This window comes from Xenopus laevis, chromosome 2L (genome assembly GCF_017654675.1).
Source record: "Xenopus laevis strain J_2021 chromosome 2L, Xenopus_laevis_v10.1, whole genome shotgun sequence".
NCBI classification, from domain to species: Eukaryota; Metazoa; Chordata; class Amphibia; order Anura; family Pipidae; genus Xenopus; species Xenopus laevis.
In genome coordinates this window covers 23,622,416-23,643,766 of record NC_054373.1, presented here as the reverse complement: position 1 = coordinate 23,643,766, position 21,351 = coordinate 23,622,416, and the positions used below count along the sequence as shown (strand labels likewise).

The following is a 21,351-nucleotide window of genomic DNA, read 5'->3' as shown; positions in this document are numbered from 1 at the left end:
TGAATTAGCAATAAGTTGTATTACAGATATGGGCCTTGTTATGCAGAATGTTTGGGAGCTGGGGTTTTCCAGATAAGCATCTTTCCATAATTTGGATCTCCTGATCTTAAGTCTACTAAGCAAAATTATTAAAACTGTAATTAAACCCAGAAAGTAATTAGGAGCTGTTAGTCACAAGAGCAAAGCCTCTGATGAAGCCCGAAAGCGACGAAACACGCAAGGCAAAGGCAAGTGCCCCAGGAGTGTTCTAGTGGGTGGAAACAATGCGGGCCGGAGCCGAAACCATAACACAAACTTGTGCAGTAATAACGGATATTAAAGGAAAAGAGGGGAGTAAACAATGGGAATCACACCCTGGATTTTCTGTTCAATGTGATTTAAACTTACACGTTGTGAATGTAAGGAGTAATCGGACATCCTATACTTATAGTGAGTTTTGGGAAGGTGTGGAACTGCAACAACCCACTACACTAGTTTTGTGCTGCATTCTTGGTCTCACCGAGGTTTTTAGTGCTGACTCATACAGACCTTAATACTGTAATTGAACCCAATAGGATTGTTTTGCCACCAACAAGGATTCATTCTTAATTTGGATCAAGTACAAGGTACTCTTTTATTACTTAAGAGAAAAGGGAAAAAAATAAATAAAATCGCTGGTAAAATTTTTAATATTTGCTGATAATGGATTCTATGGGAGATGGCCTTCCTGTAATTTGGAGCTTTCTGGATAATCGTTTTCCAGATAATGCATTCCATACGTGGAATGAATACATTGATGCATTTGTAATAATTACTTTAATTATTCAGATTCTTTTTATATTAAAGTAACAAATCATTTGGAGTTGGAGAGGCCGTTTATAAAACATGCTAAAAAAAAAAAAAAAAAAAAAAAAAAAAACATGAATGCCATGTAATTTATTAAAAGATCCAAATATAAAAAGCACAAATACTGTAAAAAAAGCAGAATGATCTGAAGACATCAAAAACCTTAATTCCTCAAATCTTTGTGCACTTGGCTTTTAAAAGAAAAACCTCTAGAAGCCTAAATTTAAGAAAATTAAGGAAAGTTCCCATTGACTTCTATATGGCCTTGACAGCTTTTATTTTTTCGAGTTTTGAGATTATTTATTCGAGTGGTTTAGAGTAATCAGAAAATAAAAACACGATTTTTATATTGGTAAAAAATACAAAAGGGTAAAAGAAAAAAAAAAAAAGAAAAAAAAAAACTTAGAACATAGTGTTTCATTGTAGGATTAGTTTTGATATTTCAATATTTACAAGGCAGCCCATGAATGGCAAAAGAAGTTAACTGCTTGATTGCATTATACCTTATGCTTAACCCTTTAATAAATAAAACTGTTGTGGGTGGGGGAGACTCATGCTTTTTCCTCTTCCCTGTCAGCATTAGCTGAACTATTAACCAGAGTTCCTAAAGGTAAAACCATTAAGCGATTATACTGTAGGAACAAAATCAGTCTTAAGAAACACTTTAATGTAGTAAAGAGATGTTCTTTCAAACAGATGGCAAGTGATTACGATCACCAAGGATGACCTTCAAGTTAATAAGAGCAGAAAAATAAGTTTGACCTTTTTTGTCTTGAATTTAGATATGTGATGAAAAGTAATGCTCATGCCAACTTATACTCTACCCAAAAAAAAAAAAATAGATAAAAACAAAAAAAGGAAAAAAGGTTTAAACTCACTTGGAAGTGCACCTTCTAGATCAGGGCTGTATGTTTTCAATGTAATGGGAGCATTATAAAATATACTAAATGACAATGGGTAAACAAATTAAAATAGATCATGCAAAAATAAAAACAGAACTTACCAAGATCTTTTATTTTTGGCAGAACATTATAGGTAAAGTTTTTATATGAAGCAATTCTTCCTTCTGGTGATGCAATTCCAACATGAGATTCATATATGCGCACACTCTTTAGCTTTTTGGGGGTAGCATATTTGCGCTATAAAAATATTTGAAAACGTCGTTAATAAAAAGCAAAGAAAAAAAGGCACCCAACAGGACACTGTTGGTTTTAATAATGGTTTGCCAGCAGTACAAAAGTGTACAGTGTATATTCAGTACCTGTCTAGTGTTATCAGAATAACCAGAACGCTAGGAACTTGGGGTTTTCCGGATAATGGATCTTTACTTAATTTGGATCTTCATACATTAAGGGGGATGTAAAGGCAATAAAATGAAATCCCATGTTTACTTTCTTTAATAAAAAAAAAAAAAAATACGTACAATATACTTTAATGAAAATAGGTCAACGTTTTTAGAAGAAACCTGACTGTATTCAGTGAAATTCTCCCTTCATTTACTGTACTTGCTCAGACTGCTGTGGATAGAAAACGTCAGACGGTCCCCAACTGCTCTACAGGGAAACGATCATCGGCGACTGTGTAGAGATGCATATTGGATTTTATTTTTGCCTTTACATCCCTTTTATGTATCCAACTCTAGTGGCAGAGAAAGATCATGGTGCCAGATTTAAACAGATAAAATGGGATTTTCATTGAAGGATTATTTTGCTGCAGCCACTGGTTCTGGCGAGTTGGAGAAAGTTTGTATTAAACAACACAAAAACGATAAAATCCACATTAGATTACATGACAACACAGGACCCAGTGCAGTCTGCATATTCTGATTATTAATCAGTATTGTTGTATAGGCTTCTGGCAGATATTTGACTTGTGCGGTTTTGGTAATTTAGGACGATTCCTAAGCAGCCCAGACCACACTTATCACGTGCATGACCTTGGCCTTGCAAAGATGTTCAGCAAAGTTACAAGATGGCGACCCCCTGTGGCCAACTTTGAAAGCATAAATCATTTGTTTTATTAGGCTTCTGGTGCAGGAAGTTCATGTTTAGTATACAAACTACAGCATTTCTAGCCTTATCATATTTTAGACTTTACTTCCCTTTTAAGTCTACTTGGGAAAAAAAAAAAAAATAAGCATTAAATAAACCCAATAGAATTTTAGTACTTGATCCAAACTAAGATATAATTAGTCCTTGTTGGAAGCAAAACCAGCCTATTGCTATCACAACACACCTCTTTCCCATACATTACACCCTGCCCTGTAATCCTTACCATTTAGAAAGGGCCTCAAACTCTACCACTACAATAGTTTATTGCTGGGATATGTTATTTTGCATACAAAAGGACTTGGACAGGACTCAGTTAAAGGGGTCGGTTACCTTTAAAGGGCATGTAAAGGCAAAAAAAATAGAAACCTATTGCCAATATACTTTAATTAAAAAATGTGTACCGTTTTTATAAGACACCTGACTGTATGCAGTGAAATTTTCCCTTCATTTACTACTGTGGATGATAGGAATTGTCAGATGGTCCCTAACTGGAAAAAAAAATCACTTCTGAACAGCAGGGGGAGCCCCCACCTTACTTCCCAGCCATGCAGAACTAAAGCCGCTTTGTTTATGACGATCCCTAAGCAGCCCAGACCACACTGAGCATGTGCACAGTCTTAGTCTTGCAAAGATGTTTAACAAAGTTACAAGATGGTGACCCCCTGTAGCCAACTTTCAAAGCATAAATTATTTGTTTGATTAGGCTTGTGGTGCAGTAAGTTCATGTTTATATTTAGTATACAAAATACAGCATTTCTAGCCTTATTCTATTTTAGACTTTACATGCCCTATAAATTAAATTTTAGTATAAACGTAGAGGGTTATTTTGAAACTATTTGCAGTTTTTATTTTTTATTATGTGTTTTTTTTTAGTTATTTAGATTATTAGTCAGCAGCTATCCAGTGTGCAATTTTGGCTGTTTTTTTTTTATTATTTAATCTTGGCAAAAAAAAAAAAAATTAAGGCGATTTGAATTAGCCATTCTATAACATACTAAAGGTCAACTTACATTTGAACCACCCCTTTAAAAATGTGATTAGCGTTTACTGAACAAAGTAATGGCTTAGACCAGGACTGCAGCATTTCAGGCCTACTGTGGCCTTTTATTGATAATTATCCACATGCATCGGATGTTAAATACTGGATTTCAGTGAACAACACTTCTCAGAATAAAAGTAACATCTTACTTTGTAAGGCTGTAGAGGTTCCCAATGTACCCAGTCATACACAGCTTTCTTATCTTCCCGAACCACATATTTTGCCCAAGGAGATATGCGGTACAGAGTTTCTCCAGTTTTACTAGTGATCACAACCTAAATAAGGGAGAGAAAAAAAAACAAAAAATAAAAACACAAAACTTCTCAGGCACAAAAACAAAACATTGTTTAAAGACAATTGTATAATTGTGCACAAGTACGCTATTTTGAGGTTAGTCTATTTCACTGCAGGGAATCTACTTAACCCCCCCCCCCATACATAAAGCTTGATCTATAAAAAGGCTGAATTAGTAATAAATCTTTATATTTCAAACAGGTCTGTTAATCAGCTGCCTTGTCTTACATTGGATCAATAGTCTGAGCCATATGGGCAGAGAATAGAAATGGACAGACACTGCTTTTAAAAGCAATACGTATACAAATAAATTAAAAACCATAGAATATTTTTAATGATTGTACATTGCAAAGTTGCTGAGAATTTTTTTTTTTTATATTAGGCAAATTTTTATTTTGGGGTTCACTTGTACTTTAATCAGAAATAGATGACAGAGGTTGTTATAAATTTGACTGCATTCAATAGTTGGCTTTAGAAAGCGATGATCAATCAGAATCTACATAATATAATAAAGGTGCTCTTTAGTCATTTAAAATGACTAGCAGCAAGTCTGAGGGGAGGGTAAACTTTAATCATGTTGGCGTATCAGTTAAAATAGGCAACACAAATAAAAGATAATGTGCAAATAGTAAATATTCCAATAACACAAACCTTCAGCTTTGATCCATGAGGAATGATCACAGATTTATCTTCCCGGGGTGGAATATGTAGTTCCCATTTCCCGTAATCCATTTTTTTATATGGATGTGAAAAAGGGTTCCAACCATCTGAAACACATGTCATTTCAGTTTATTTGTTTAAAATGAGATTGTTCTAGTATTGTCCTTCCAGGGGGCCACAAGACAACCTTTAGGTTATCAGAAGAAGTACATTATTGTTTTGTCAAGGAGGCTTGCTCTAAAGTGGACTAAGTTATAGACAAGTTGGTACAACTAGGCTTGGGCGAATTCGACCCATTTCGTTACTCCTAAAATTTGCCGCCGGCAAAATGTCACCGACACCAATTAAAGTCTATAGGCGTCAAAAAAGAAAAAAAAAAAAAATTTGACACGCAGCAAATTATTTTTCAACGCACGTAATTTATTTATTTATTTTGGACGTGCGATGCCATACAAGTCTATGGGCGTCATTTCCATGGCGGAAACAATTCGCCCATCCCTAGCTACAACTAAACGTGCTCATTTTGTAGCTTCGGGTGCACGCTGCTTTCCCACTGCCAAAGGAACCAATTAGTCATAGAAAAAGTCATGCTGCAGCACTCCGAAATGGCGAAAATCTTTATTTATTTGTGCCAAAGACTAGGCAACGTTTCAGGCTCCTGCTCTTTCTCAAGGCTTGAGAAATGGTAGGGAGCCAGAAACAATGGCCTGTCTTTGGCACAAATAAAGATTTTCACAGTTTGAGTGCTGCAGCGTGAATTTTTCTTGCTTTAGGGTAAGGCCACACGAGGAGATTCGGTCGTCTGGCGACTAATCGCCTCGTCTTTTGAGCGACTATCTCCCCGAACTGTCTCAGCATTTTTCGCCGTAGGCTACAAAGAAAAGTCGTCTGCACTAATGCACATGCGGCGATGCATTTTCTATAGTCGCCCGAAGTTGCCTCACTGAGGCAGCACGAGGCGATTAGTCGCCAGGCGACAATCTCCCCGAATCTCCTCGTGTGGACTAGCCCTTTAAAGTGGATGCACCAAGTTGCTTGAATGGACACAATTGATTAAAATGTATTTCCTTCCCTACACATTCCTTGCACTCCTCTATAGTTTTGCACGGCACCAGTGCATCTATTCTAGCTCCTTCCCTGAATCGTGGGCAAAGGCAAACTCTGGAGCTACTGCTGACACACATCTTTATACTGTAAGGTGAGCACTGGAAAGGACAGACCTCACTCTGCTTAACTGTGGATGCAATAGTGCCAGAGTCGCTGGCGCTATTTGCTTTTGATTTGAAATACCGTCATGATTCAGAGAGAGGTTGGATGAAAACCCATGGAGAACTGTGTCCAAAATTGCACTTTGCACACAGAGTTCATAAATGAGCCGTACAAAATGTGTACCCAGGATAATGGTCACTTTAGGCAAAATAAAGTCCAGTGATCAAGGTCTATTAAAATGCAGTCAAGTTGTCTTACAGACATCCCTAAAACGTTGGAGCATATTGTGTATTCATACAGAATAGTATTCATTTTATGCTTGTTAAAAACATAGTTAATGGGGAAAGCCACCAAAACATGTGGAAAGTACAACATGGAAAAAGTGCCAACACATTGGCAGCAACATTCAGCACTAAAAAGGTTATTTGAAAGTGTAGCACTTACTAAAATCTCCAGTAAGGAACACCGCTTCAGCTCCAGGAGCCCATTCTTTACAACAAATCCCACCATTTGCAAGTACGTGAATGCCAAACGATTGGTAACTTCTGGAAAACTTTTCCAAACCTCCTTCATTTCCTTCAATGCTTTTCAAGAGTTGGGTATATAAACCATACCTTAAAAAAAAAAAAAAAAAAAAAAGAAAATTATGTTATACATACTCATACTTTATACATGGTTTACTTGTTAAATATACAGAGATGCTTCTAGCACCCTTTGAGCTTCTTTTCTGTACGTTTCACTGTGGGAGCATGCGCATCTGTCGGAGCGCTGGCAATTAGTGCTTTTTAGAATGTGGCTGGGCAGCATACCGCCCCTAGAGTCTTGCTGCCCTAGGCCCGGGCCTTTGTGGCATTGCCACAAATCCAGGCCTGCAAACAGCAGATACAGTCCCCCTCCCTTACTTCCCTGACCTCTAGCAGCTTTGCTTTTTTTCCCCCTGTAAAGCAGCTGGTAACTATGAAATGATTTGTATTCGCAGACCCAGTGCAGTCTGAATATTCTGATTATTAACCAGTCTTGCTGTTTCGGCTTCTATGGCAGATATTATTTGACTTGTGCTGTTTTGAATTTATGACGATCCCTAAGCTTAACCTCCCAACTGAAGCCCAGACTACATGGAGCATGTGCATGGTCTTGGACTTGCAGAGAGGTTTAACATAGTTACAAGATGAGGACTGCCTGCGGCCAACTTTGAAAACATAAATCATTTGTTTTATTAGGCTTCTGGTGTAGTAAATGCATGTTTAGTATACAAAATACAGCATTATTCTTTTAAACTTAAGTTCCCCTTTAAAGCCATGAAAACATTACGAAGCGAGGGTCCATTTAAAAAAAGTTAAGCTTGAAGCATAAAGGTGGGGCAGGCAATTACTTTCACTTTCAAATCAGCACTTCCTAGAAGTCACTGCCCTTGTCACTGCCCTCCTCACATTAATTATGTAACTGGTGTATGGGGATGGACATCAGGTCCCCCATTCTAGTGCACAATCAAGATTCGGAGAGGCTTGCCTTAAAACAGTGTCACCAAAATGGATTCTGTCTGCTTGCTAGAATTATGAAATCCCAGCCCGAAGGAAACCAGATTCAAATTTATATAGTGTATTAAAAATGTATTTTGCTTGACTAACATGATAAAATAGGATTTGGATTTTTTTTTTCTGGTGACAGGTCCCTTTAAGAGTGAAATTAGGACACCACCACCTATCCAACAACAGGGTAGATTCACCAAGCGCTGAGTTTGTGCTAGCGTCTGCTTCGCTTACATCGAAACACTTCGCCAGGCGTAAATTCACCCTGACAAGGATAATTCACTAAAATCCGAAGTTGCGTCCAGGGTGCCGAACGCTGGCGAAGTAGCACTAGCGTTTATGCAGCAAGCAAAGTTGCGTTTGCATACGGCGGGAAGTTAAAGTGGACGTATTTGTTGCAGCAAATACATTACACAAGCCCGGTAAACCTTAATAAAATAAAGTTGTTTTATTGCCCTATACATGTGCCCAGTGTATACTTTAGGTGCCATATGTTAGGAAATTTAGGGGGAAAGCCGTGTACCCCAGAAAAAAAAAAAAAATGTATGATCTTTTGCAGCCTATCACCCTGAAAAATGACTTAGGAGTTCCTCAAAAAATAGTTTAAAAGTCCCATCTACTCTCTTGCACTTCGCCTGGTCTGAGGTGACGAAGGCAAGTCTGGCGAAAAAAGTAACGTTCAGTAAAAACCGCATCTTAAGTGAATTTGCGTAGTTCTGTCCCATTCGCCAGAGTGCAACTTCGCCAGGCGTAAGGGAGCGAATTACCTGCGCCCGTTAGTAAATCGGTGAAGTAACGAAATTACGTCAAGCTGGCAAATTTTCGCTAACGTTGGTCTCTGCCCCAATGCATACCTCCCAACATATTGGAAATACAAAATGGGAAAATACACAATGCACTTCATAGTGAAAAACCACAACTTTATAAACCATTTAAAACTGAATATATTTCACCAGGTATAAAATCTCCCGGTATACTGCATCATTTTCCCTACATATCCAAAGGCAGCAGGTGAGTCTCTCTAATGAGCGCAAGAACAATGATACAGTCCTTCGAGGCTGGAGGTTTCATGGGTCAGTACCTACCGACAAAATCAGTGACCACTGTGTCCCTTGTGATTGCGCATTGTGCTCATTAACGGCTGTGTTCTTTACAAAACTCTACAGCCTACACATTGTACCTTATACTCTATGGGTCATGTCTCTGCAGATGGCATTGTGTAATGGTTTCAGTGTTCAAAACCCAAAAACAAACTGACTTATCTTGCAGTAATCAGCTTGGTTTTGATCATGTAATATACGCCAGCATACTACTAAATAACATTGAATTTCATGCTATTCAACATATATACATGTTACACTCCAAGGACTTCATTTTGAACAATAAAGGTGTAGTTTTATTCTCAACGTTTGTTAAACTTTTCTGTTAAACTGGGGCCGTCTTCAGCTAAAAACTATAGAAATAAGACATAGAACAACATGTACTACAACACGTGATTTACATAATAATCTGTCCGGGTTAACATACGTGGGTAAAACCCAGAATATGTTACGTGAACGCATGGGCAATCATAGGTCAACATTACATGCTGCATTTGGAAATAAACGGATATCCCCCTTTAAAAACACTACTTCGAGAAAGGCCATGGTCCACCCACCTTTCGCTTTATGGGGATTGACACAATCCTTAGACAAAGAAGGCTTTCAGTCAAAGGGCTTGGCTATATTCTATATGGGCACCGAAGGGTCTCAGCCTAGGGAGGAAGCCAAAAGGTACCACTCACCTAACTGATCAGTGCATGTGCCCCCTAGACTGTAGGATAAGAGGGGCTTGTCAAAAGAGCTACACAACTTCAACAATACTTTGCTCTACAAAATAACATTTTATATAAGGACCCACAGTACTTATAATGCAATCAAGAAGTACTGGTGTCGGCCCTTGCATTAACACCAGGTGCCACAACCACCACTTGGCAGGAGATTTAGGGGCACATTTATTATGCTGTGTAAAACAAAATTCACTAAAAAAAAAAATAAATAAAAAACTAAAAGCTGTGTAAAATAAATGGTGAATTTATGTGTTATTTTACGCCATACGAAGAACCAATTTGCCATTTTGCTAGAACGTTCGGGCAGATGTTGCTTAAAGAAAAACTGCATTAAAAAAAATAATAATAATTATGCCATTTTTACACATCAATGCCTGCCAATGTGTGGCAGGACTATTCTGCCGTTTTTTCCACCACATGATAAATATGGCTGTAACAAGCCGACTGCTTGTACGTGTAATTTTTGAGGGCATTAGCAAATGGTAGACAGGTAAGCAGAGGATCAGGGGTATAAAGGCAGTAAAACAAGGTTCTTCAGAGAAACACACCGGTTTATTTTCAAGATTTTTAAATGACAGTCATTTAATCATACACAGGGGTGTTTATTGCAGCATACAGACAGAAATTATAAAAATAAAAACCTTTGCCCTCTGGTCACTACCTTAACACAATTGAAGAATCCCTAACTAGACTGGGCCCCTTGTGGAACACCAGCAAAACAAACACAGGTTTGCGCTCACCCCTGTATTCACATGACTATTTCCTGTTAGGGCTCACAGTCTTACCCAAACTCTCAATCCAGAACCTCGACCATCTCACGGTCCCGCACAATTTCTACTTTGTGCAGACACGGGCAACCCTGCCATCTCCTCTGGGAGTTCCATACACAGCCAGGTCACCTACCTGCTGAGAGACCCCCCTAACACTCCAATTACCGTTACCGTACCCTTAAATATCCTTTCAACAGGACAGCCTTCCTGTGGAAGGTGAGCTCCAGTAAACATACTGGAATTGGGGAATGTAGTGTCTGACTCCTACCATCTTTAAACACCACTCTCTGTTTATTAACTCCATTCCTGGAGCATCTCTCTGGGGAGAAATCAAAGGCAAAACACCTTTTTCCTGATTTCTGTGGTCACTACCACAATGCACCTTTATGTATAAATGTGCCTGAACACAAGGAGGATTACTTAATGCTGTGGGGTACATTGCAACATACCATTGTCCTTTAAAACAAAAGCTTTAGGAAGAGCAAACAGTCTGTTCCATCAGAATATTAAACTGTTAAATCCCACTGAAAGTTGCAGCCCCCGCCCCCCAAACACTATCAAAATGAAAACAGATTCATAAATTAAAGAAAACAAGGCACTGATCAAACATCCATACATTTAGAATCTCATTCTCTCAAGCCAAGAAATTATATAGACCTTCTAGACATTTTACAGTAATACAGATCTTAATTCGAGAGGAAAAAGTGGGTATTTTAAGGCGAGAAGCAGACGAGGGCTGTTAGCTCATGTTTCATATTACACAAGAGAAAATAAACTGAAAGGTCAGTTGAACAGTTACAGCATTGCCCTTTTCCAAGGTAATCAGAAGAGCATGTAGCAGAGACATGGACAGAAACGTGACTGGAGAAAACGCTGATAAAGAGCCACACTGATTAACGAGAGAGAGAGAAAGGGAGAATAAAATCTTGCACGGTGCATCATTTTAATGATTTCATATTATTTCTACCCGCAGTCCTCAAGATGGAACCATTTTAAAAAATATTCACCACAAATTACGGGTGTTCCCTTTATGCTGTTTTACCAGAATAAAGCATGTGAACAATGCAAATTAGAATTAGAAAGGGTCCATGTACACTGACGACTTAAATCGAGAGACAAAAGAAAGGGGTCCGTTTACTAAATAGTAATGAGCTCCTAATACAGTCACCCCAACAATAATTAGGACATACATTTAGGAAGACCTCCATATAGGCCATGTAAAATTTCATAAGTGATAACATGCAGCAGATAACATGGTGTACTATAAGTACACCTAACCTTTAAGAAGTAGTAATGGGGTGCAAACAAGCAAAACAATGTAAAATTACTTAAAAGGAAAGAACATATATTGACAAACACACGTATTTGCCCATATATTATAGTATGGGACCTGGGGTGCTCCGGATAATGGATTTTTCTGTAGTTTGGATCTTCGTACCTTAAATGTACTATAAAGTCATGTAAATATTTGGAGGCAGATTTAACAAAGTCCAAGTTGTGGTTTACCAAAAAAATTTTTTGAGGTTATTTCAGTCAAAAAAAAAAAAAAAAACAGAATATTTGGGTTAAGAAAAAACAAAATTCTTAGAGATTTAATATACCCCGAAGCTGGAAATAGCTTGAATCGGAAAATATTCCATCTAAAATCTGTTGAGGTCATGTAAAAGTCAATGGCAAAGGTCCCTTGAACCATTTGAATAATAGTCTTCATGATGTTTAAAGGGATACTGTCATGGGGAAAAAACATTTTTTCAAAATGAATCAGTTAATAGTGCTGCTCCAGCAGAATTCTGCACTGAAATCCATTTCTCAAAAGAGCAAACAATTTTTTTTTATATTCAATTTTGAAATCTGACATGGGGCTAGACATTGTCAAATTCCCAGCTGCCCCTGGTCATGTGACTTGTGCCTGCACTTTAGGAGAGAAATGCTTTTTGGCAGGCTGCTGTTTTTCCTTCTCAATGTAACTAAATGTGTCTCAGTGAGACATAGGTTTTTACTATGGAGTGCTGTTCTTAGATCTACCAGGCATCTGTTATCTTGTGTTAGGGAGCTGCTATCTGGTTACCTTCCCATTGTTCTGTTGTTTGGCTGCTGGGGGGAAAAATGGAGGGGGTGATATCACTCCCAACTTGCAGTAAAGCAGTAAAGAGTGATTGAAGTTTATCAGAGCACAAGTCACATGACTTGGGGCAGCTGGGAAATTGACAATATGTCTAGCCCCATGTCAGATTTCAAAATTGAATATGAAAAAAAATCTGTTTGCCCTTTTGAGAAATGGATTTCAGTGCAGAATTATGCTGGAGCAGCACTATTTACTGATTTTTTTTCCCATATGCATGAAATAAAATTCAGGGATATTTAAGGGATATGACCAACACTGGCCATACCTCCTCTGATGAAGTGCCCAATAGCGCAAATCGAGTCAGGAGGGTGCGGCTGACATAACGTAGGCCGACTAAAATAGTATGTGGGGATAAAATAATGTGAATTTTATTATGGATGGATTGCACAATTTTAAGTGAGAAACTGTGCATGTCTTTAATTTATATATTACACCCACTTTACATCACAAACCCCATCTTCAAATGGACCATTTTGTACCTACAACCACCTTACACTTTCCTCCTCCCTACAGGACTTCCCCCATCATACAGTATATAGAATCCATTCCAACACAATATTAGACATTCACCTACCTTGCAGATATTCAGACAGTCCATTAAAGGTCTTGATCTGCTCATTAACAAATTAATATTTCTTCAACTTCCACATACATCAATGCTTGGGTCTGAAGATAATTCAGGTATTGCAGGAGATACTTGGTTTCATAAGTAAACTGTGTCTTACATGGCAATGGGCCGAATAAAATGAAGCACCAATCTATTTGTCCATTTTTTTTTTCTAAACATTTATGCCTCAACGTGTAGGGGTATTTAGTTCAGTTCTGGTCAGATCTGCAATAGTTCTTTATATGTTGAACACAATATTTCACTTGCTGGCATGCAAACAAGCTACAGTATAAAATTATATTAAACCAGTAGCATTGCAACATCGCCGACCTTCCCCTTAACTAATGAAACATTTCATAATGTCACGGGTTCCTGTGTAGCCTTTAAAAAGGCTAATGGCCTTTAAACATCATGGCTAGTTTAACTCCCAAGCAAATCATTGGGTCTTAGTGTCAAATGCCGTTTTGTATCTAATTTTAAGCAAACGTACTGCTGCTTGCAAGGTCGTTTAAAAATGGAATATGTTAAGTTGTTTGTCTTGACAGGGGTCAATAATAATTATTAGGGTTGGGAAACATGAAAGACGACAATAATTGTGGAAGCATTACAAACCTATTTTATCACCCAACATTCTCGGAAGGGGACGAACAAGTGATAGCCAAGACTATGACCTTTGTCAAATGGCAATTCTTATTGACTGGCTACGAGCAAACATAGCATTAAAAAAAAAGTTAGAGCAGAGATACTTCTATATTTAAAGGTACGGCATGGCCCAACAAAATGATAAATGTTTGAGCTCTGCAACACAATTTGCTGCCACACCAAAAAGCTAAAAAAAAGGTCAAATTGTTAGATTCCTAAAAGCCAATATATATTTCCTGTAATCAGAATACTTAGATTGAGCTCTTTGCTGTTATTACTGTACATTTAAAGACTCTAAATGCCCAGACATCCGACACTATAGGTTACAAACAAAAAATGTAAATTTCATTAAAGCTGTATTTAAGATTGAATAACAGTAATGATGTTCACAGTTCTACAAATATTATACATACATGTAAATGTAGGATATTTTCCTGTATTACCCCCACAGTAATACAGGTATGGGATCTGTTATTTGGAAACCAGTTATCCAGAAAGCTCTGAATTATGGGAAGGCTGCTTCCCACAGACTCCATCTTATCCAAATTTGGCAAATAAAATCATGTAAACATTGAATAAACCCAAATAGGCTGACTTTGCTTCCAATGAAGATTAATTATATCTTACCTGGGATCAAGTATTGCTCTATTTTTACTGAGAAAAGGAAATAGTTTATAAAAATTTGGATTATTTGGAGAACAATCGAGTCTATGGGGCAAATTTACTAAAGGGCAAAGTGACCAACGCTAGCTAAAATTCGCCAACGTGACGTCATTTCATAACTTCGCCGACTTACGTAAATTCGCTAGCGAAGGAGATACTCTAGTGCTACTTCGCACTCTAACACCAGGCGAATTGACGCAACGACGAAATTCCCTAAGATGTGGATTTTACTGAACGTTACCTCTTGCGCCAGACTTGCCTTCGCCTCCTCAGACCAGGCGAAGTGCAATATAGTAGATAGGAGTTCCTCAAAAAAATAATTTAACATTTTTTCTAAGTCCTAAAATACGCTGGCAAATTCAGTTTTTCAGGGTGATAGGCTGCAAAAGATCGTAAATTTTTTTAGGGTACCCGGCTTCCCCGCTACATTTCCTAACATATGGCACATAAACTATACACTGGGCTCATGTGTAGGGCAATATAACAACTTTATTTTATTAAGGTTCCCTGGATTTGTCTAATGTAATGTATTTGCTGTAACATATACGTCCATTGAAATTTAACTTCCCGCCGTATGCAAATTATCCAACGCTAGCGCAACTTTGCTTTGCTTGCAGAATTAACTCAAGCGAAATGAGAAACTTTGTAAACACATTCTGTACTGTTTCAGAAAATAATCAAGTATATTTTTACTATCTCCCCCCCCCGCTCAACACCAATAACTCTTATAGGGGTCTCCTTTTTTAGCAGATGTGTTAGAGCTCACTCATAACCGATTCCAATACAAAAGAAAACCTAACAAAATAACTTGACTTTGGCACAAATTCTTCAGGTAGAGAAATAAGAGATTCATTTATTATATTTAGAAAACTTATTTCAGTGTGCTGAAGCTTATTACATTTTTTGCGATAGTTCCACTTTAACTTTTACTATCACATAGAGAGTGATATTCTGAGACAATTTTAAACTGGATTTTATTTTTTATCATTTGGGGTTTTCGAGTTATTTAGCAGCTCTCAGGTTTGCAATTTCAGCAATCTGGTTGCTAGGGTCCAAATTGCCCTAGCAACCATGCACTAATTGGAATATGAATACAATAGGGCCTGAACTGAAAAAAAGTAGGAGTAAAAAGTAGCAATGACAATTCATGTATAGCCTTACAGAGCATTTGTTGTTTAGATGGGGTCAGTGAACCTCATTTGAAAACCGGAAAGAGACATAGGAAGGCAAATCAATAAAATTGAAAAGTTGCTTGTTCAATCTATAGCATACTCTATGAAGGTGAATCACCCCTTTAAAGTCTGACAGTTCATTGTGGGATTTTCCCCAAGTTCAAGACCCTCACACCTGCCTGCACCACGTCACACTGCTCTGTGTTGTAATTGCTTGATACAGTTACGTAAATCAAGTGTTTATCTGTACGTTATGCAATTTACATAACTTGCATATAAAAAAATATGTGGCCGGACCTTTCATTTGGATCAATATTTCCATGGACCCTGAACAATTGTCTCCCCCCCCACACACTAATGGTGGCCCCGTCTGCAGCACTGTACTTAATTCATGCTTATCCCTCCCCATTATTAACTTGTATCAATGCTGAATATATTCCTACTCCATATTTACTGTACAGGTATGGGATCAGTTATCCGGAAACCCGTTATCCAGAAAGTTCCGAATTGTGGAAAGGCTGTCTCCCATAGACTCCATTATATAGTGAATAAAGTACCCCCTCTTGTAAAATATAAGGATATTATAAGTTACCGAGGAGTTTCATGACCATATAAAAACACGAGGCCGAAGGCCAAGTGTTTTTATACAGGTCATGGAACTCAGAGGTAACTTATAATATCCTCATATTTTACAACTGGGGGTACTTTATTAATTATAATACACAAATTTTAGTGAGTCATGTGACAGAAATTACATCACTACTCACCGTTTATAACTGATGACATCACTACTCACCGTTTATAAGGATATTATTTACAAGATATTCATGGCTTTTGTGTATTATAATCAAATAATCCAAATTTTTTAAAATTATTTTCTTTTGCTCTGTAGTAATAAAACAGTAGCTTGTAATTGATCCCAACTAAGATATAATTAATCCTTATTGGAAGCAAAAACCAATATTGGGTTTATTTAAGGTTTACGTGATTTTCTAGTAGACTGAAGGTATGAAGATTATTACAGAAAGACCCATTATCCGGAAAGCCCCAGGTCCGGAGCACTCTGGATAATAGGTCCCATACCTGTACAATAAAATGGCTGTATATGATGATCATGCACAGGATTGACTTTCAAACCTGGCATGATGACAGCACAGCTTGCGTCTGTAAATGAGCTCTAGTGTCATTTAATGCGTGATGCCCAGTTAGCTATTGAGGTCTTATTACCCAACGGTTTCTGTGAGTCAATGACCATAATTTCATGCTTTTGCAATGAAAAGTTCAAAATTGAGTAATGCAATTCACTTGCATGATTAAGCATTTTCTCCGTTATAGAAAAGAAATCACACACTAACACTATCTATCTATCTCTATCTCTATCCTTCCCTCTATTTATTTGCCAGGCGCGAATTCACAGCAAATTTCCACATTCCCTGCTGATGAAAAATTCGCGAAATTGCACTGGTGTCTAAGTTTTTTTTATTGACGCCGTCGTCAATGTCGACGCCGGTGACAATTAAATGGACACCCATTGACTCTAATGTGCGTCAAAAGTCACCGGAATGGTCGTCAGCGTCAAAATGCTAATTTTGTGCCTGTTTCGCGAATTTCAACGGTGCATATTCGCCCATCACTAATTTTGGCCCATGCAACTACATCTGACTGGTAGGATGAGTTATGTCAATCAGACACAATCCAGCAAAATCCCCCATGTAGTTTAGCCCTGAACCAAATTCATGTTAATTAGCCTGTGGCTACAGAAACATTAGGCAAGTAGTTGTTTCTCTTCCAGCAAGCATCCTTATTACTCCCTGTTATACAGCCTGTTGGGTGCTTTTGGACCTCACAGAGAAAGCAAGTTTCAGATGGGAAATGAGTAGAAAGGTCAGCTGAAATGTGGCACTGGGCAGCTGTGTTTGTGTGACCATTTCAACTGTCATGTTCATGCCGAAAATAGCTGATGTTGCTGGTTTTACAAACACCCACACCTCTTATAGCAACTCGTTACCAATCAGGGTTAAAGGAGAACTAAACTTTTAAAATGAATATGCCTAAAAATGCCATATTTTATATACTAAATTCATTGCACCAGCCTAAAGTTTCAGCTTGTCAATAGCAGCAATGATCCAGGACTTGTCACAGGGGGTCACCATCTTGGAAAGTGTCTGTGACACTCACATGCTCAGTGGGCTCTGAGCAGCTGTTGAGAAGCTAAGCTTAGGGCTCGTCACTAATTATCCAGCAGAAAATGAGGTTGGTCTGTAATATAACTGATGCTACAGGGCTGATTATTAAATTCTGATGCTAATTGCACTGGTTTCTGTGCTGCCATGTAGTAATTATTTGAGGGGGTGGGTAACCTTCAAAATAACTTTTTCCAGTTCAGTTGGTCTTGGATAGTTCTCCAGGAATAAAGACTTTTGTCAATTACTATTTCTGACAGGTTTTTTTTTTTTTTTTTTAAATTGAAGTGTAAAGTTTCATTTTTCACCTTCTAAAGCAGATATTGGAAGGGGGGGGGTCAAACATAAAAATGTACAACATTCTGATGTAGAGAGGGACATTCTGAGATTATTTTTAATTGGTTTTCATTTTTTATTTTTACATTATTATAGCTTTTTACTCAGCAGCTCTCCAGTTTCATTTGCAGTTTCATCGGCCTGGTTGCTAGGGTCCAAATTACCTTAGAACCATGCATTGATTGCAATATTAATAGGAGAGGGTCTGAATAGAAAGACGAGAAATAAAAAGAACCAATAACAATAAAGGTGTAGCCTTACAGGGCATATGCTTTTTTTTTTTTTTTTTTTTTAGATGGGGTCAGTGACCACCATTTGAAAACTGGGAAGAGTTAGAAGGCAGCAAATAATTGAAGGGGTGGTTCCAATTGAAAAGCTGCTTAGAATTAGCCATTCTATAACATTCTAAAAGTTAATTTAAAGGTGAACCACCACTTTAAAAGTAGAAGTAAACCCCTTATTAAAAAAAACCCCAACATAGACCCCCCCCTCCCTCCTAGCCCCCCAGCCTAGCTGCTACCCCGGGCAAATGCCCCTAACTTTTAAACTCTCCCCTCACTGTGCACATACACAGCAGCCATCTTCTTCTCTTCAATCTCAATCGGGAAGTTCCATATCGGCACATGCGCATTTGGAGTAGTCTTCGGGCTTCTGTCAACTGCGCTGAAAGTCACGAAAATTGCTGAAGCGCCATAAGAAGACCCGATGAAGACCGAAGAAGATGGTGCCCGTGAACTCCGATGCTGTCAATCTGCACAAGGGATAGGGTTGCCGCCTTTTTTGGAAAAAAATACCGGCCTTTCTATATATTTATCTTTTTTCCCTATTAATAACATAGGGATCAACCATCATTTTTACCAGCCAGGTAGGTAAAATACAAGCCAGCAATCCTACCTAGGGGTGAGTAAAAAGTCAGGGGCATTTGCCTGGGATTAGGGGCTAGGCTGCGGTGTCTATGTAGGTTTTTTTTTTTTTATTAAGAGGTTTACTTCTCCTTTAAATGACCTAGGGACACAGGTACCTCTGGTAATGTATTGCCACTAGGGCCCCCACCATGGGTGATGAGATTACATAAATCAGAGACGTCCAAACTGCAGCACCACTATCTGATGTTAAAGTACCAGCAGCAGCGTTAGTGTTGCAGCGTTAGTGTTGCAGCGTTAGTGTTGCAGCAGCTGAAGGTTGGGAATCTCTGGCGCGTGTGTATTATACCGTCATTTCACTACGTATCTATTCACTTAAAGGGAGCCCTTATTATGGCCGAGGTTGTTGGGCCAGTGTTCCGCTGCACGCCAGGGAATAGTGAGAGATAAACTGGGCTGAAGGAAACACCAGGCTGGATTCTCTCTCCCACTCGCAGTAACCTCACGTTCTTGAATGAATGAGACGCGACTCGCAAGGGACAGTAAGAGGCGGAGTCAGAGAGCAACAGAATCGTCACACTCACTTCACGCTAAACCTGCGCACCTGTACTGTATTTCGCTGCAGAATGTCCTAAAATGCGTTCCGTACACCGGTAATATCGCCCTTACCTTCTGCGGAAGTCTTTCTCGTACAGCTTGAGGTACGGGTCCTGCTCCAACAGCACGTCCAGCTCCGGCACTTCCACCTGCACCTCCTTTCCTTCAGTAGCCATCTTTCTCAGCAACCCAAACCACTCGCGGCTGCTTCTAGGCTTTCTATCACACCAGAGGATACTGACAAGTTTAGCCAAGTTCCACGCTTGTATAATAGGCCCGCGCGGTCACGTGCCCCTGCTGCAGCGAAACATTGGAAGAGGAAGAATGATTGACGTACGCTTCCGCCTATCTCGCAGCTAAGGGGGTTGGTACTCAGCTGTGAGATAACTATATAGCTGTATTTATAGCGTCTCCCGCGTTCGCTCGTCTGTTCTTCTTCGTAAAGTTGCGTCAAGATGACAGTTTGGGCTGAAAACGGCAACTGGGTGTTACTAGGGGCAAAGCAGTAGGGAAAAGGTGTTATTTTGTAAAGGTCATGATCATTTATTCATATATAACGCCAGCAAGTGATAAATCATTTAACAACAATGTTACAGAATGAAAATAGGGTCACAAGAGCTTACAATTTGTGTTTGTAGCAGTACACAGAATAGGGTCTAGGGATGCACACTTTTTTTTTGTTTAAAGGGACGGCTCACCATTGAGTTAACTTTTAGGATGTTGTAGAATTGCTCATTCGCAGGGACAGATGTATCAAAGGTCGAGGTGAATTTTCAAATAAAAAAAAAAAATCTAATTTCGAGCAATTTTTTGTGCACTTCAACTAGGGAATATTCCAAATTCAATTTGAATTTGAAAAAAAATGTGAATATCGAAAATTTATCATGTACTGTCTCTTTAGAAATTCGACTTCGACCATTCACCATCTAAACCTGCCGAATTGCTGTTTTAGCCTATGGGGGACCTCCTAGAACCTATTTGGAGTTAATTGGTGGATTTTGAAAAATCAAAGTTTTTTCTTGGGAAAACTTTGAATTGTATTTGATCGATTGCGCTATTTATTCGATTTGTACGATTCAAATTCTGTCGAATACGGGCCTATTCAATCGAAAACGGACCTATTCGACCAAAAAAAACTTCGACTAAATTTTGGTTGGTCTTTTTTAATTCGAATTTCGATTTTTTTTCAATTAGAAATTCAACCCTTGATAAATATTACCCCATGTATTGCTCTTCATTTTTTTTGTTATTTTTTTTTAATAGTTTTCTTCCTCTCACTCTCTCCGTCTTTCAAATGGGGTCACTGACCCCATCTAAAAACAAATGCTCTTTAAGGCTACACGTTTATTGTTATTGCTACTTTTTATTACTCACCTTTCTATTCAGGCCTCTCCTGTTTATATTCCAGTCTCTTATTCAAATCAGTGCATGGTTGCTAGGGTAATTTGGACCCTAGCAGTGATGGGTGAATCTGCCCTGTTTTGCATCGCAGAATAATAAATATGTGAAAATCAGTGAATTGGCAAAAATTCGCCAAACGCATTGAAGTCAACAGGCGTCAAAATCATTTTGATGCGCGACAATTTTTGTCATTTTTTTCATTTCAGTTTTGCAAAAACATGCAGGGACGGCGAAACCTGGAAATTCACTGCAATTCCATGCCTGGCAAATTTATCTCTAGACCCTAGCAACCAGATCGCTGAAATTGCAAACTTGAGAGCTTCTGAATAGAAAGCTAGATAACTCAAAAGCTACAAATAATAAAAAAACTCTACATCATACTAGGGGTTAACCCAAAGATGAAAAACCCCTATAAGCACAATATGCTCCACAATAGATTTGAACCACAGTTGAACCTGATTTTGAATATCTTCAAAAAAAAAAGTGAACAAAAAAATGTTTTAACAAAAAGCTACAATGTTAAGTCGCATGGCATAGTAACTCACAGCAACCAATCA

At 38.3% G+C, this 21,351-nt stretch overlaps 1 protein-coding gene across 1 annotated transcript in view; it reads right to left on the bottom strand.

Annotated features, from left to right (window-relative positions):
• The window catches only part of gbe1.L (glucan (1,4-alpha-), branching enzyme 1 L homeolog), a 48,121-nt gene extending 28,502 nt beyond the window's left edge, over window positions 1–19,619 (bottom strand). Inside the window, 5 exon segments of the mRNA NM_001093052.1 lie at window positions 1,829–1,964; window positions 4,065–4,190; window positions 4,861–4,976; window positions 6,523–6,692; window positions 19,466–19,619. Of these exon segments, the coding sequence (NP_001086521.1) occupies window positions 1,829–1,964; window positions 4,065–4,190; window positions 4,861–4,976; window positions 6,523–6,692; window positions 19,466–19,569 (652 nt within the window). The 5' untranslated portion in view covers window positions 19,570–19,619.
• Between the last annotated feature and the right edge of the window lie 1,732 nt (window positions 19,620–21,351).